At 33.6% G+C, this 16,932-nt stretch overlaps 2 protein-coding genes across 2 annotated transcripts in view; one reads left to right on the top strand and one right to left on the bottom strand.

The window, feature by feature from the left end:
• Nucleotides 1–16,932, top strand: part of Flo2 (Flotillin 2) — a 227,164-nt gene that overhangs the window by 144,840 nt on the left and 65,392 nt on the right. The gene's annotated exons all lie outside the window — the stretch shown is intronic.
• LOC135142292 (glucose dehydrogenase [FAD, quinone]) lies at nucleotides 7,403–12,785 on the bottom strand. The gene is made up of 4 exons (XM_064073977.1): nucleotides 12,651–12,785; nucleotides 11,846–12,358; nucleotides 9,202–9,462; nucleotides 7,403–9,006 (listed from the first exon to the last, which is right to left on the bottom strand). The coding sequence occupies exons 2-4, from the start codon at nucleotides 12,005–12,007 to the stop codon at nucleotides 7,552–7,554; spliced, it is 1,878 nt and encodes a 625-aa protein (XP_063930047.1). The 5' UTR covers nucleotides 12,008–12,358; nucleotides 12,651–12,785; the 3' UTR covers nucleotides 7,403–7,551.

Here is a 16,932-nt window from a genome sequence, read left to right as displayed (position 1 = left end):
AACAAATTTTGGTTGGTATATTACCATCTACATGATGGCTCTAAAATTCATACAACAATCAGTCCTTTAGTTTCAGAGATTATGAGGTTAATAAAATATACACGGGATAAACGGGACGGGGACCTATTTTTTCGTATCCTAGGGGCCATGAAATCGTTGATCGAATGGACCCTATTACAATACTTACGATCAGAACGTAAAAAATGTTCAGTTAAATTATATAAATAATGATTAATAACAAACGAAATACAAGTTTTCAAGACTTAATAATAATTATAAAATTTCTAAATATCTTATTTCTTTTTAAATACAACAAATTTTGAACCAAACTCACCATCAAAAATTTTTTTAGAGAATACAACCAAGAAGTTCTCTTCGAAATAGATATATGCACTTTAAAACCATTGATCTTAAAATTTTGCAGTCCTGGTGTACACTAGTAAAAATTTTGTTGTGAATTGTCTGTGCAACGGTTTAATTTGCTAAATAGAAGGAAGAATTAAACTGTGTATTGATTATGGTTAATGACCATCCACATAATATTTGAACACCCTCAGGTACTTCAATTGACATTTACAGTTAACCCAATAGTTGTGAAGTTCTTTATAGTTGTAGTTCATGGCAACATAAAGCACCTTTAGGCAATGTGTGAATCGGTAAAATTTTATTAAGTAGTATTTTTATATTATTCTTGTATCAAAAATTCACTATCAGATTAAAGGATCTTTACTTTTTATAATTATTTTTAATAATTCTGACTAAAATAGAAATCTCGAAAAGTAAAAAATCTTTCAGTCCATAACATTTTAAACTGTTGTAAGTTGTAAATATTGTGATATTTACTATTGACGTGATTCCGGAATTAAAATAACATGAGGTTAAATAAAAATTCCAAACGCCAAAATCGAAAATTGCATATTTAGAATATTTTGCAATGATAATGTAGAAAAGTCTTTTATTGATACACATACATTAAACATAAAATTTCTAGCGCCCCCTAGTTAAGCACCAGCATGACCTCAACATTGAATAAAAACTCGATTCCTGTCTATCGTCACGTCACCCATAAAAACACCGTGCAAAAGGAATTCAGAATGTTTACAATGCCACCATGTTACCTAATACTTTCACTAATATGTAATCAAGAAAGTCGATACTCTACCTGAGCACACGCATATATTTCAAAGTTCACTGTCTCGGAAACCCATTAAATTAAAAATTTTAAAGATCAAACCGTGTCCTCCAAACATCACACGTTTCCCAAACCTAAATCCATATTCGCAACAGACTCAACTCACTTAAAAAGAATACACAAACAATTACCATTTATTGTGAAAACGCGGCCTTACTCATCTTTCTCAATAGATTTCGTAATCCCACCATTATCTCTAAAGACATAACTCTTCGTGTTAAATTACAGTCTATGACCAGTAGTGGGAAACAGAATTAGTTTAAAAGTAAGAGTGAAGAAAGATTCTTCCGCTTGTGGAGGTCGAGGCACGTGCACAATAGCACGGTGCCTTGAAGACGCCATCGTTACCGATACACAAGAGAAAGTAAATGCTTGCTGCACGTACGGGGGCTGAAATTCTGTAAGGTTGTGTTGTACAATTTAGGGTAAGTTTCAACTTCTTCGAAGGCAGAGAAAGCGAAGGAAGTTGCAAGGAAGACTGTTTAGGTTTTGGCAATGCTTTCACCAGCACCGGTATTGTTTGTTCAAGTGAAAACATTTTATTGCACTTTAATGTTGCAGTAAATAGGCTTTAAAATTTTTAGTACGCAGAAAAAGAAAGGAAAGGGATGGAGTCTTGAAGTGTTAATTAGTCGTACGGAGAGAAGATTGTTTAAGTTTTCGATAACGAGATTTTAAGGATTAACAGAATTTATTTGTTTCACTAAATACATTTTTAAAAACTGGAACTTTTTTCCATACCGAAAACCATACTAAAAGCATTTTTTTTGTATGTTTAGAAGAATTAGAATATCAAAGTAAGTTTGCCATGTTCCGATACTTCGTTTAACGAGAGGCATTATCCTGAAACTATAAAATTTTTAAATTTTCAACTTTGATGTAATTGTCAAATTAATAATAATAAAAAAAAATTGCACTAAATTAAAAAGTTTAAAATTTGAATTAATTTCGTTTGATTATAGAAAAAATTCAGGCCTCAGCCTGTGTTGTCGTAATATGACCTAAAAAATAAATATATTTTAGGTTATACAATTTTCCAACAATTAAGCTATCAAAAATGGCTAAGCTTCATGTTTTCTTGACGTTTCTTACTCCTGGAGTACGAAACAATATATCTGCTGTCTGTCTGTGTCGAAATAATCTCCAAAACTACTGGAGTAATTGTTGTTAAATTTTATTTGTATATCAGTCTATACTTGTTTATCAATTCATTATTCTTTGTGACTTACAAAAATGTATGCAAAAGGGAGTTTAGTTTATTCGTCAAATTAAGAACGACTCACCCCATGTTCCGTAAAATTTAGGAATGCAATATTGATATATTATGTGCGCGTGCTAAAATGTTGATGACGTCATCATAAAATTTTGTAATGGAAAAACTCACTTGGAACAATACCTAGCATGCTTCTTTGCCTATAGTGTATCACTACACAGATAACTTACAGGAGTTATCATAAAAAAAAATAAAATTCGCAAAATTAAATTTTATAATTGTTCGAACAAGCGAGGGAAGTTCTGTTTAATAAAATAATATCAATTTTCGTTTTTCAGCATAAACTTCAGCTTTCCTCCATCTTTTAAAATTTCAAGACTTGTTGGAGCATTATTTTCGATAGATTTTAAATTTTTGCAGTTTTAAATTTTCAAAATTTCTGTGAGGATTTTTTTAATGATCTTTTATGCTCAAAATATATCGTTTTATTAGGAGCAAAGCTGAGATTTTTCGTGTAGAATCTGTAGGTTTGACAGCCGAGTGCGCGATGCTGGCAATTATACAAAACTCACTTGACATACACCTTGTAAAACTTTTATGACTTAAGCGAGTTAAGCCAAAGCACCCTTATAAGTCAAACTGGCTATTGTATAACTTAACTCAGTTCCCATATACCTAGTAAAACTTTACAGCTCCATTATGGTAACAATGGACAGTAATAATCCTTGCGGTTCGGTTCCATAAAGCTTACAATAGCCAGTTTGACGTATGGGTGGTTTGGCTTAAGCCGCTTAAGTCATAAAAGTTTTATAAGGTGTATGTCAAGTGAATTTTGTATACTAAGAACGCATCCTAATAAAATTTTATGACATAATTAGGGTTATTTGGTTGACAATGCCGAGTCGGCTTTTCGCAGTAGCGTCCTTGTAAACTTGTAAACCCTGTCGCGTGCCTACAGAATTTCCTGTGCTGCCCCAAGCAGACGGTCTTTGGCGATCGTACCTGCATAATTTATGGTTTGCGGGTTGGGATCTTTCACTAAAGTTGTAAAATATTGTCTGCATTCTTTTAAAGTGATCTTAGTATATACAGATGAGCCACAAAAAGTCATTTTTCCCCGAATAAAACATGCTATTTTGGTCGAACGTGAATCTGGATCTAATTTATTGCACATGAAAATGTTGAAATATAAAAAATTGTAACAAAAATCAATTTGAGCTGCTTCTTAAAGCACTAATACGATAACTAACGTGTATTCTAAGGTATAAAAAATTCAAAGACACTTTTGATCATGGTCACAAATCAAAGAATTAGGTACCTACCCCTCAGTTTTTTTTCTGCTGATGAACGCCAGAAAAAATACGAAAACAGCCTAGGCAGAAAAGTGGAATCACTATACTCTATAACCTTGTGATTTTATCTTTCAATACAATTTTTCACTTTGATGTGAAAATAAGTCTGTGGCAAATTTACTCACCGAAAAATATATTTTCATGTTTTTAAACACCACAAGTTAGATTAGTAGTGCAAATTAGGATTATAAAGTGTTTTATGTATACAATGCCAAAAAAACTTGTTTTTTGCCAGTTAAGTGGAAAAGTTTTTTGTTATTCTTATATACTCGTATTTACGCATACATTTGAGAATAATCGATATCTACTCATAATTACATATTTTCTTAAAATATCGATCTCTTGTTGCCATATAAGTATTTACTGAAGACCTGTCTGTCGATCTGTCTACTATCCGTCTGCCTGTTGGCGACCACTAAGTCAATTACTTGGTAGTAGTACACTAATCAAAATTTGGCTTACATTAATTAATGTTTACTAACCAGTTAAAATTAATTTTTTCATGCTCTCCAGAAAGTTTGAGTCATCTTAAAAATTATATAAAAAGTGTCACTTATACTGTAAGAATATCGTTTAGGTGATAAAACGTCAAAATTCACCTGTCTGTTGATCCCCAGTAAAAATATGATGACGTCATTTCATTTGCTAGATAAATCGTGCCTAAGATAATGTATAATAATGTATCTGTACACGTTGTTTATTAATCCAGCCTTTTTTAAACATTTTTCGTGTGGATTTTTGAAAAAACCCAATATTGTACTTATAACAAACTGCTGTGTATATGTTACTTACTCTATTACTTATTACTTTGATCTTAACTTTAAAACTGATGATTTTCTCCATAGTAGTGAAAGCATAGTAATTTGAAATAATGTCAAAATTTTGAAGCAACAGACACTGAGTTCAACTGGGAAACCATAAACACCCTGTAAAGAACAATAGATTTGTTCAACAAAGTCAGAACATAAACGTACAACTTTTATTCGGAATTTACATAAACATAAATGATATTGATTAGGAAAATACAGAAAACTTTACTGAGTATCCCTTCCTCGTTGACAGTTGACTCTTCTTCACAATTTCTTCCACTGAGAATACAAGATCGTCATCACAAAATAACAATAGATACAACAACGGTAAAGTTTCAACCATCTACAGTTACTACAATTGCATCTTTCTTTCAATTTATAACTAAAAAATAGACTGTGAGATCTATACCTGCATGAGTTTTTTACGTCATAGAATGAATAACATTTAGAGCTTGAATTGAAAGTTACTTTGTCGTGGGACGAGCTCACAAAACGGAAAAAAATTGTCTTTTGTCACTTGCAAAGTATGGTGTTAATAAAATTGAATAAAAGGAGAAAATCAAAATGAGTGTTAAGATAGGAAGCTGTAGCAATGATTTTGACAAATATTGCGTTGGTGACAAAGATATCTATATATTTTTTAAATTAATAGAATTTGCTGATTGAATTTTGAAATTTGAGTTGCATGTATTAAATAAAAGGTAACATCCTACCTAATGGATAGTGGAGAGTATCGGAACTACTTAAACCACTCTGAAATTATTGACAGTTGAATGGGGAAAAAACTACGTACAAAACGCATTTAAAATTTCGTGGAACAGGAGAAAAAGAAGAAATCCAGCTCCTCATTAGCACATTTCTGGATTAGGCGCAGCAAATGTAGCCATCACCCGTGCGAATGATTAAGATTATTGTAAATATTTAGTACTTCACTTCAAAATATATTCCATAAATTAATGAATTTCTAAAAACATCCATCGTGTGACTTTTTCTACTAAAAAAGTAGTGTAAATGTCCTGAATTTGCTTAATTGAATGTACTTATTGGAAGTTGTTCAGAAAAATGTAGGACTAGGATTGCCAAAAGTTTATTGAGTACTCTTCAACAATAATACATGACGGTAGCCATTCTTTGAGAGCCTCTTCAAAATCGCCTCTTAACAGCATTCAATTCTATTGGAAACCGCCGCTCTGTTCTCGCTTGAGGGAATAGAAGTCGCATGGGAGTATATGGAGGATTCGGTACACCCTTGGCATTTTTACTGTTGAAAAATTCAGTCACAGTGTTAGCCACGTGGGAGCGAACATTATCGTAATGAAGTTTAGACTTTCCCATCATTTGGGGTCGTTATCTAAGACTGTGATCCTTCATCAGGTGACGCAAAACTATTTTGTAATGATTTGCATTTAGCGAAGTGGGATCGTATGAGTATATATCATCCCCCTGGAATCAAAAAATGTTATGACTACAGCTTTTGCCACGTGCTTTGCACGTGCTTTTTTTTGGGTGGTCATCTTCCTTTTTCTACCTATTATTTGCTGTACTTATTCATCTCGGGATCATAACAATAGACCCAAATTTCATAGTAATAGTCGTCTCCCACCAATCTTCATATTCTTCTTAAACACACAACTTTATTTGCTTTTTGATTCGGTGTAAAAAGAGTAAAACCATTTCCAACCCTTTTGTACCTCACGGACATAACTTTTGTAAAATTTTAGACCTTCGTCATTGCCAATGAATCTTCGTTGTTGTTTTTTTCATTGGAATGTTCATTATTATCCGCGACATGGCTCAATTGTTAATGTTCAAAAACATGGAAAACCTAACAGCGAATTAGTCTTTTTCAGCAGAGCGCCGAATTTGTTACAACCAACCAGTAGATTGGACAATAAGTAATCACCCTGTAAAGCTTATGATAGAAATTAACTGCTAATATTTGATTGGTGCAAAGAGAAATTTCGGATTAAGATGAACAACTTGTTTACATTATAATATTTTTTTGCATTTGTCATACCTACTCATTTGATGTCGCTTAATTGTCGAGTATGAATTTACACTTTCACCGTTGCTTTGCGTAAATAGTTGTACATGTATATTTGTTTAAGCTTATGAAAACTTAGTTATACACCTTTATACTTTGTTGAAAAACAAACAAAATTACTACCGTGTTTTTTGAGTAGTGGCAACTCTATGGGAATTTGATTATTATTCGCCAATTTATACCATTTTCCATAGAAGATTCAACAAACTAATGACAATGGAAGCACGAATGGGAATAATTTGTCTTATTTTAAAAATCGTTTCGAATCGCAAGGGTTGTCACTGAAAAAATCGAAATATATGAACACTTCATAAAATCTATTCGATTTTATATTAGTTAATACACACATAACTTCATTAAATTAAATAACATTATTAAATTTCCTTCCTCTAACGTCCTTGATACAGTTTCGCCATGTTTAATGACGGCACAGATTTTGAAACGTAACTTCGATTGTAGTCTGACCTTTAAAACGTTATTCACGTCGTCAGAAGTTGATCTACATTAAGTATTAACGAAATTTTGACACCCCAAATTCTGGAAAAAGTGCACGAACAATTTTGTTTTATCATACAATCGAAATTTATGCAATAACTTCTAATTAACATAGTGTCTACATCCATTTCCACATCCCATGAAAGGAACCACATTTAACACCATTACCCAATTTTTTTAATAAACAAAATTACAAACGTTTGCCGAAATCTTCCATGTGTTCTCTCAATTAAACCCCAAGTTGTTTTGTTTACAGAAACCGCAATTAGGTAACAACCAAATTATCATAAATCACATTCATTTCTTTATTGCTTAGGTCACATTAATTATATACATTCAATTGCACAACATGATCAATTTGGACTCATTATATAAAAACTTTGCCTAATCTACACCTATGTACACTATACACACTTAACTGACTAGTAAAACTCAATAAATAATCATTATCTTATTTTTATGCCCCAATCCTCTTTAATCATATCTGCCCCTTTTTCTCCAATCATAATGGTAGGAGCATTTGTATTCCCACTTACAATATTGGGCATGATGGAGGCATCAATGACCCTTAGATTCTTAATGCCGTGTACTTTTAATCTCGGATCAACCACAGCGTCTGGATCTTCCACAGGACCCATTTTACAAGTACTAGTTGGGTGATAAATTGTGAACGTGAAATGTCGAAGCGAGCACTCCCAATAGTCATCAGTATCAAAGTCGTACTGTCTACATTTGGGAAAAGGGATTCGATGAGGTCTAGAATTAAACTTCTGGAACGCTTGACTATTTGAAACATTCAAAGCTATCCTTATCCCTTCAGTGAGAGTCTGGATATCCTCACGATGAGTAAAGTAGTTTGGGTTTATGTCAGGGTAAACGCTTGGATCTTTGGATTTAAGTTTAATCCAACCGCTGCTTTTTGGACGGAGCAAAAGCGGAAGAATAGTCCATGTTTCAGCATTGCGCAAAGGTTTATAAATTGTATTATAGACAGAGTCTCTTAATCCAGTGATTTTCTTCACTTGTTCACCATCAGAATTGATACTTGAAGGTGCGAAATGGAACTGAACATCCGGCCAGTCGCCACTTTTGGGTGCGTACTTCGTATTGACGAAAGCGAGACCTTCCACTCCACCAAGTGACGTTAAAGGCCCTTTTTCGTTTACTATGTACTCCATAGCCACGGCAAAAGTCTGGTACCTGCTCTTCGTGAACGTGATGGGATCATCGATTATGAACGTCAACCCTCCAAGACCGATGTGATCTTGAAGATTATACCCCACCTTTAGATCGCTCAAAACTGGGATTTGGAACGATTGTAGATGGTTTTTCTCCCCAACGCCCGAAAGCATGAGAAGATGGGGGCTCCCGATAGCTCCAGCTGACAGAATTACCTCACGACGAGCTCTCACCGTTTGGGGGTGGTTATTTCTTACAAACTTTACCCCGTACGCTGTTTTGGTCTTGGGGTTAATCATCACTTTTGTCGCCTGACTGTACATTGCTACGTGTAAGTTGTTTCTCATTCGTACTGGTCGAAGAAACGCTTTTGACGTCGAACACCGGGATCCTCTTCTGAGGGTGCCTTGGGACAACATAAAACCAGTTTGCTTTTCGCCATTGCAGTCCCTGATGTCATAACCTAACTCTTTCCCAGCTTGGAGGAACGCGATCGAAAGAGGTGTTCTCCATGGCGATTCTTGTACGGTTAAATAGCCGCCAGTTTGATGGTACTTCGTTTTGGATAAGTACGGGTTTCTGTTGTCCTCTGATTTGAGGAAATAGGGCAAAACGTCTTGGTACGACCACCCACGGTTGCCCTGGCGCTCCCATTGGTCGTAATCGTGTTTGTTACCGCGGATGTAGATCATGGCGTTGAGGACACTGGAACCCCCGAGTACCTAGAATGGGTTTTGGTAATCGTTGGGTATACTGGAATATTTTCGTAGTAAATTTTGAATACCGTTGTTATTTGGATGTTAGTAATCACGTATCAAACAGGTACTTGGATGAGTTGGATGAAGATTGTAGTACTTTGAGTGGATAATTTACCACTTTTGTCAAAATTGTGTAGGAAATATTTTCACTATACTTACTTTTCCTCTGGGCCAGTTGCAGCGGTCACCAATCATGGCCAAACAGTATGGGGAGTCTCCGGGTGGTGATGTCTGATACATCCAATCGAACTCGCTCATTTGGGTATAGCCGCTCATGGCGGGAATATCGGAAATTTCATTTTCGTCTCCACCCGCTTCCAGAAGGAGGACGGTCCAATTGGCGATTTCTGAGAGGCGGGAGGCGACCACAGCACCGGCTGAACCCCCACCGACAACAATAAAGTCGTATTCGCGTCGTACCTGAAAGAATGAGATGTAGTAACCATATTTTTTGATTACAATTTATATGTCAGACTCTCAAGATGATCTAATTGCAAGAGTTAAACCAAAAAATCGTTTGTAGTAAAATTTTAATTTGAAACGGATTGCAATAAAGAGCTATTTGTTGGTTACTATTGAATTGTGGTTTAGTAACGTCATCTGCAGAGTAACTATTTTGTGTCGTCAAAATCAAGATTTAGTGTAGAAATAAAATAATTATGTGTGTACGTGTGATACGATAAAGGGAAGTTCTGGGTTTATTTTTTAAGTACTTGATAAGGCGATATTCATTTCACTTTTACACACTGAAGATGCCAGTTGCGAAAATTTTTCTTTAAATATTTAACAATTCTTTTCTTTTTAAGTTATCCGTTATAATGTGAAATGTTTTTCAGCAGTAACTGACATATGTAACATGGCCCACTTTATTCACAAATTTTGCATTTTAGATAAAAAATTAAAATAAAGGTGACATTTCAATCGAATGAGCCAATATTCGGAATTTTATATGTGTAATTCAACAAACTTTCACTTGGAATTTTTATTTTGTAACAGCGGAAATTTAAAAAAAAATCACTAAAAATTAGATGAACTGGCCTAGTCTATAGTTAGAGAATTAGTCAAGTTTAAATGCACAATGAATTCAATGCATTGTTACTTTGTTTCTGCTGGCATTTTTCGAATCGGAATGTCAACGAATTCTTTTTCAGATAATATATTTTTTAAAAGCTCAGTCCCTAGGTTGTAAAATTTTACGCGACACGTGAAATTCGGTGAAATTTGTTACTTTTATTAAAATAATATACTACCCACTGTTTGTTTATGTTAGACCAATGATATTTGGTAGACATTTCATCACAGTTGTTTGTGTTCGATTTAGGTGTAGGACACCTTTTAAAGTATACTAGTAAACTATCATTAACCTTTTATTAAAAAAAACACAAGAAAAATACTTATTAAAAAAATTGAATTTTTAGAATACTGAAATCGGTTCTACTTTACCATTTTGATAACATTTTCGAAATATTTGAACAAAAATTGTGTTAGCAATCACATCTTTTCTAAATTGCTGGTTCGTCAACTGTAGTTACTTACGTCTTTTCGTGTCAAGTTCCTGTTTAAATAACAATACAGAAAGTTACAACTGATTTAATTGCCTCGATCACTAACATAATTATCATGGTTAACTTAGTGAATTTGCATGAACTATGCTACACGCAGCATTTATTGTTAATTGATAATTCCTTGACACTAGCTGAAATAATAATAATAATTATGTCAAGACACATGGAATTTTTTATTATGTGGTACGTTTTTACTTAAACTTAATCAGAATTGCCTTAAATATTTAAATTGACAACACAAATAAGTTTAAAATATTTTATTTATAAAACATTGCTGCACGTATTTTTCGAGAAATACATTTGCCTGATGAAGTGAAGTAGTGTGTTCTAAAACACGTGCAGCAATGTAGTTCAGTAGAAATATTTTAAAGTCGTTTGTGGTATAAATTTAAAAGTTTGTAATGGTGTTTATACAAGAATGAGCAAAAACAATTCTAGACAAATTAAAAAAATAATAATACGTAAAAAACCTTCGTGTTCAGTAACGAATTTACTTCCGTTAGATACTTTAGTTGAGAAAGATCAGCAACATAATTGTTTTGCGAGTATAATTAGACGCGTTTTTTGTCCAAATATGACATATGTGACCTGAAATACATATCTCAACATCTTTATAAACAAAAAATTACATGGAAATGTCAGTTTCTCTAAGATTAAGGTTTTTGATCCCATAAAACCTTATCACACTTTCCCATTTCGTCTCACTGAAAGCAGACGTTATTCTTGCAGTTTTGCTATAATAACAATTACGTGGTACCAAACAACGTAAGAACTGTGTGAAATTTTCAACAATAGTTTTTTGATAAGAACTTTCAAGTTAATGTAACTAACAGTCAAATCAGATCGCATTTGTACAGCAGGAAATTGTATAATTTTCATTCAGATAGGATCTTTGATCGAATTTCAATGAAACTGAGTTTTTAGTTAGACAGTATAAAGTCAAACAGAATTAGAAAAATTACTTATTTTAACCGATATATTATTTTGTAGAGGACAGCTTATAACAAAGTCGATTGTCATTATCAGTGGTCTTTTCGAAATTTAGATTATGATGCAAAAGAAGCTTTTCCGAGATGAAATTTAGATCCCTATCAAACCCAGTTAGTATTTCTATATACTCTTTTTCTCGTGTCTAGGTGATGCAGTTATTTTCTCCCTGTATCAAAACGAACATCCAGTTCTACGAAGCTTGATTGGAATTTTCCAGTCTAACTGTGTAGTCATTTCCTAATACTCACATGCCTAACATTGACAGGATGCGATTCCGGGTCGACTGCCACATATCTCAAAAATGCTAGTCCGGCAGCGAAAATCGGAACCAGCCCTATAATAGTTAACGGATTTCCCGTGAGGCCCACAGCGAAATGAGCCACTTGCCCAATCGTCGCTAGCATAGACATTTCCAGTGAAAGTGCATCACATCCACATACCCATATTGATTTCTTGATTAAGAATCTTCGGCGTGTAGTTACGAAATGAGACCTTCTTGTTCGGAAACGTCGAAACTTCGCGACTACCGCAAACACAAAATTTTATATGCAGATTATTCCTTAGGTAATCGTGAGACGGATCTTGCTTGCATCTATTCTCATAGGCTGTGGTATTGTAAAAGTGTTCACGCTTCTTCTTCTCCCTGATGTAGTTATCAGTTAAAAACTTCTCTTTGGTTTTGGCACTTGGAAGACGATTGTTTTTCGAGTGAGGGTCAGGTTTTCCCATGACCCGAGGCCTTAGTGGACCGACGAGGAAAACTAAAAAGAAAAATCATGAATAAGTGGAAAGCTTTGGGAAGAGTGACAGTAAGTGGAATTTCTTGTAGCTGTGTTAACTGGTTATTGTGTAATTAGGATAGTGTATGCAATCGAAGTAAACACTTGGTTTCAATAATAATAGTGCTAATAAAATTGCTGTTTTTCCAAACAACAACCAATAAGGGTTTTACATATCAAGATCGTGCGTATCCGCTTTCACTTCTTCGCATAATTCTTCTTTTTTTTTGGTTGTTTATCTTTTCGGTTTTTCGTACTAATATTGTTTATTTACCTGTTCTTTCCAAAATGATTCCTTGGGTTCCATCTTCACTCCAATTAAAGCACTTCACTCACCAATGACAAATTTCACTATAATTTAACTGTTTGCAGGAGACCGTGGCAGGATTCAGTCCATGCGTTTGAAAGGTCTACGGCACGTCTACGGCTGGTGCACGCGCTAAGTTCGGGGGAAACCGACACTCTTCGTAACCGTCGATAAAAATGAAAGCTGTGAATCCACTTTTGTCTTTTTATTCTTTCATTCTTTCATAAACAATCAAAGCTTCGAAAACTCACACACATCATAGTTATATAAGCGCGAAAATCCCATTCCTGCTACTGCTTAATTTGGTTTTCGTTATTGCTACAGTCTTCGTTTTTTCCGATTTGTTACAGTTTGTTCTGGTGGTTTGCTACAGACCACAGATAGCTTTAAGGTCATTGTACAATGTTAAGGCTTTGATAGTTCCTTTCTCGAGAGTGAAAGTCATAAAATTTAAATTCATTATCTCGGGTTTGGTATGTTTTAGATGCGGCAAGTGTATTCTTGTAAAAATGGAATTTATTATTTTTGTAAATGTTGTAAGAATGCAAATTGAGTATGAAAAGCGAGGTGGCGAATGATTTATAATGCAGGAATTACTTTCTCCGAAATTTGCATTTGGTTTTGACTGCACGCTTGCGTAACATGTGCGAGGTGTTCTATGTTAGTAGTGTTGGTTTTGGAGTGAAATTAGTGACAGTTCTTGTGGCTAAAAATGATCAACGATTTTGCAAAATTGATACCGCTATTAAGCACTTTCTAAGACAAGTGATTAAGCTGCGATTGGAGCGATTGATTATTATATAGGCTATTATAAGTTTAAAAGAATGTTAGAAAATATCATCAAACTGGTTATAAGAATAGCATGCGTAGAATCCTGTAATTTGCCGTTATTTATTTTTAAATTTTGTTCTACTTCCAAAAGCTAACTTTCAAAAATTAAAGTTGATTTAATTAGGTGAAAATGCGTACATTTTGATAGTAATTTATTAAAATATTTAATATGATTGTGCTAATTATGTATCATCGACATAGTTTCAACTTAGTTATTACGTGTCTTTCAGTATATTTAATAAGACGAACCTTACGCAATACATTTGTATTTCTATTCTTTCTATTCAATGGTGTTACACTGCAATACATGTTTCGGTACACAGTATCTTCTTCAGCTAGAAACTGAATTTTGATAGTGTAGTGTTGCAGTATCACACAGTAAAATATTTTAAACTCAGAAAGTATTTTTCTTAATATAACAGTGAATTAATAAAGTTTCAACTAGTGACAGCTCCATTCATAAAAAGAATATAATTCAATGGTGTTTATTTTATTTTAGGTTAGTATTATGAAAGTGTATCTTTTAATTCATTCTTCAGTTTTTCATTTTCTCTATTAGAATTAATTATATAATTAATTAATTACAAACATTTCTAAACAGCGAATCAAAAATTAATAATAAAAAGATAAATGCCAAATTGAAATCACCAATTTTTTGTTATTTATTCTGACGTTTCTATTAGATTTTAATTAGATATTCAGTTCAGGTCTGTTTTATCTTTATCCATTTTTGTTTGATTTGCACTATTTACGCTTTAAAAAGTTGGAGCAGGATGCACAAAATAGCTGATTAGCAAGTTTTTAGATTAAAGTGGGCTACGTAAATATATTTCATGAATTTGATAAAAATTTCAAACCTCAGTAACTCAAACTTGTTAAAATTAAAAGGAAGACGTTACTGGTAATAATATTCTTTGAATGAATAATATAATACATAATTTATAAAAAATCTTTAAAAAATGGCTGTGAAAAAGACAATTCAGCGAGATTTACAAAATTTTCAATAGAGCGACTAGCGACCGCGATTAATTTGCTTTGATCAGGGTACCTACGTAATCTCATTTGAAATGGAATAATTTGTATAGGTATATTTTTTTAATCAAAACATTTATTACTTTCAATTATTAAGCAAAAATTGACGAATGTATATCTTCTTTTAGGTGCTTTTGAGTTTTATACACGTGTATGAATAGGCCGTAATATAGGCTCTTTTGCCTTATTATTAACCCTGCTCCAGAAGATGCCACTTACGAAAGTGTGCGAAACGTTGAGTCCAAAAACTCAATTTACACGGTTCCAACCCGGAAAACGATCATGTATTAATTTCGACCGTGGAAGCCTCCGAAATTACTTTTGAGTTTTTCTTGAAAGTCCATGACCCACACATAAGAATTGTTTATTTGTTCACACTTTTGGATGATCTTTTGGATATGTTCATTCATTCAAATTATCAGTGGGCGTTTAAAAATTATTCTTTTAGGTCTGGCCAGAGAATAATAATAGAGGTATACAAATATCGTTTGTTGCCCCGTCTTGCTAGCAATATCCAAAGTGCAACTCGGCCTGAAGCGGTTAACTAAAAATTGCAGCAGAATTTCTGCCTTATATTCAGTTACCATCAGCTTACCATTAAAAAGAAAAAACTTATGGTCATAAATCTCTTCTAACTGAGATCCACCCAAACGTCCATTTTGTCTGGAAGAAAAAAAAAATGATGTGGTTGTTTTCGGTGCTATACAATCTCATATATTAGGAGTTGACTATTTACAGAATTTTCGCTTCAGTGGAAAATCGGGTGGAGGTCTTTTGTGAACGGCAACCATACGGCACAGACACTTGCCCTTTTTAGAATTATGAACTGAACTGAAAAAATTGTATCTACAGCAAAAAATCTTGAATGATGTTTTTATTCAAGAGTAGTCAGTTTACGTAATTATATAATTGCGAGCATTATTAAATAATATATTATTATACAAATTTAATAAGACGTTCCATTGTAGCACGAGTCGAGAGAACGAGTGCTGCAATATGTCTTATTAAATGCGTGTAATATACTATTTTTTCTGCTTCACCTCTTATTTGATTGATAAAAAATGGAAAATCTGATCACGGTTATTACTCACATGATCTGGCTAGGTAGCAACACCGTAAAATGACATTTTTCATTTATCTGCAAGTTTCTGTATTACTTTTAAGAGGTGTGGCAAATTAGCTGTGCCCGGAATTAAAAAGAGGTGAGCTGAACCTCTGTGCTAGACAAGGATAGTATGAAAATAATAATTTATTTAACGTATGCTTGGTACCAATGTTGAAACTGTCAAAAAAATTTGCAGCTTAATGACAAGTATACTATCACTATAATGGTAACAAAATTTCAAAAAACTCAAGAAAGTGGGAAGGACTGAGATAAGATTCTATCCTGTCAGTTTTTGTTTGAGTTTCATATTTGACCTCTCTCTCTTGGAATTATATCTGCTGTGCTAACCCAGGTAACCCGTGACCGTCCTTGTCTATTTTTTCCGATTAATCTTACCTTCCATTTAGATTAGATTAGATTTCAGGGGGTCTATAGTGGGCTACTCACGTTCTTTCTAAACTTCGACCAAATTTGATTTTTGTGAAAGACACATCTTGTAATATTAACCTATGAAACTTGGCTCCCTTGTAATGTTAGCTAAGCTCTTAGGAGCTGCGTTAACTACTTGAAAGTGCGTTACCATTGCCCCTCCCAAATATTGCAGTCTTTTGCCATCGCAAGTACAAACCATGTACTCAGCTGTTTCATCAACTGACACAATAGCAAAAATTTTAATAAAAAAAAATTGACAACAATCGGCCCAGTACTTTCGGAGATTATCTGTCTAATAAAAATCCGTGACGGCAGACAGACAGACAGACAGACAGACGGAAACGGGACACCTATTTCTTCGTACTTTAGGAGTCATGAAAGGTCGAGAAAACGTAAAAGTAGAGAATCGGCCGACGGACTCGATTACAATACTTCCTTCGTTTACGCTCGGTAAGTAAAAAAAAATGGTTTGATTATTATCAAGCATACATAGCTAAGAATCATCTCTATTAAATCAGCTTTCAAAAAAAAGACAGACAGATACACAGATAGACAGAGACTTTAAAATTATTATAGCACCCCCTTTTTTACGTCAGAGGTTAAAAATTAATTAATTAGTTAATTAATTAATTTAAAACGGAATACCTATTTGTATTTATTAAGTGTAGTTAGCACCGAATTGTAAATTTAATTTTCTTTATGTAATACCTGAAAACATCCTGTGAAAGTCACTAACAATTTAAAAGTTTAGATTAAATTAAATATTAGCATATACCACAACGGGTAAAATGTTTACATGCTTTTATTGTCTGACTTTATGGTGATGAGTTCATTGAGTTCAGATCTTGC

This window comes from Zophobas morio, unplaced genomic scaffold (assembly GCF_036711695.1).
Source record: "Zophobas morio isolate AGI-343-1 ecotype UQ-CSIRO unplaced genomic scaffold, CSIRO_AGI_Zmor_V1 ptg000046l, whole genome shotgun sequence".
Classification (NCBI taxonomy): Eukaryota; Metazoa; Arthropoda; class Insecta; order Coleoptera; family Tenebrionidae; genus Zophobas; species Zophobas morio.
Note: the sequence above shows the minus strand (reverse complement) of the source record. Positions and strands in the feature narration are given on the sequence as shown.

Bases quoted from the DNA above. Each gene is read 5' to 3' on its own strand.
- LOC135142292 (XM_064073977.1), bottom strand. From the start codon at position 12,007: ATGTCTATGCTAGCGACGATTGGGCAAGTGGCTCATTTCGCTGTGGGC. The intron at 9,463-11,845 runs GTGAGTATTAGG...TCATTCTTTCAG, and splicing joins ATCCTGTCAATGTTAGGCAT to GTACGACGCGAATACGACTT. The intron at 9,007-9,201 runs GTAAGTATAGTG...AACCCATTCTAG, and splicing joins GCAACTGGCCCAGAGGAAAA to GTACTCGGGGGTTCCAGTGT.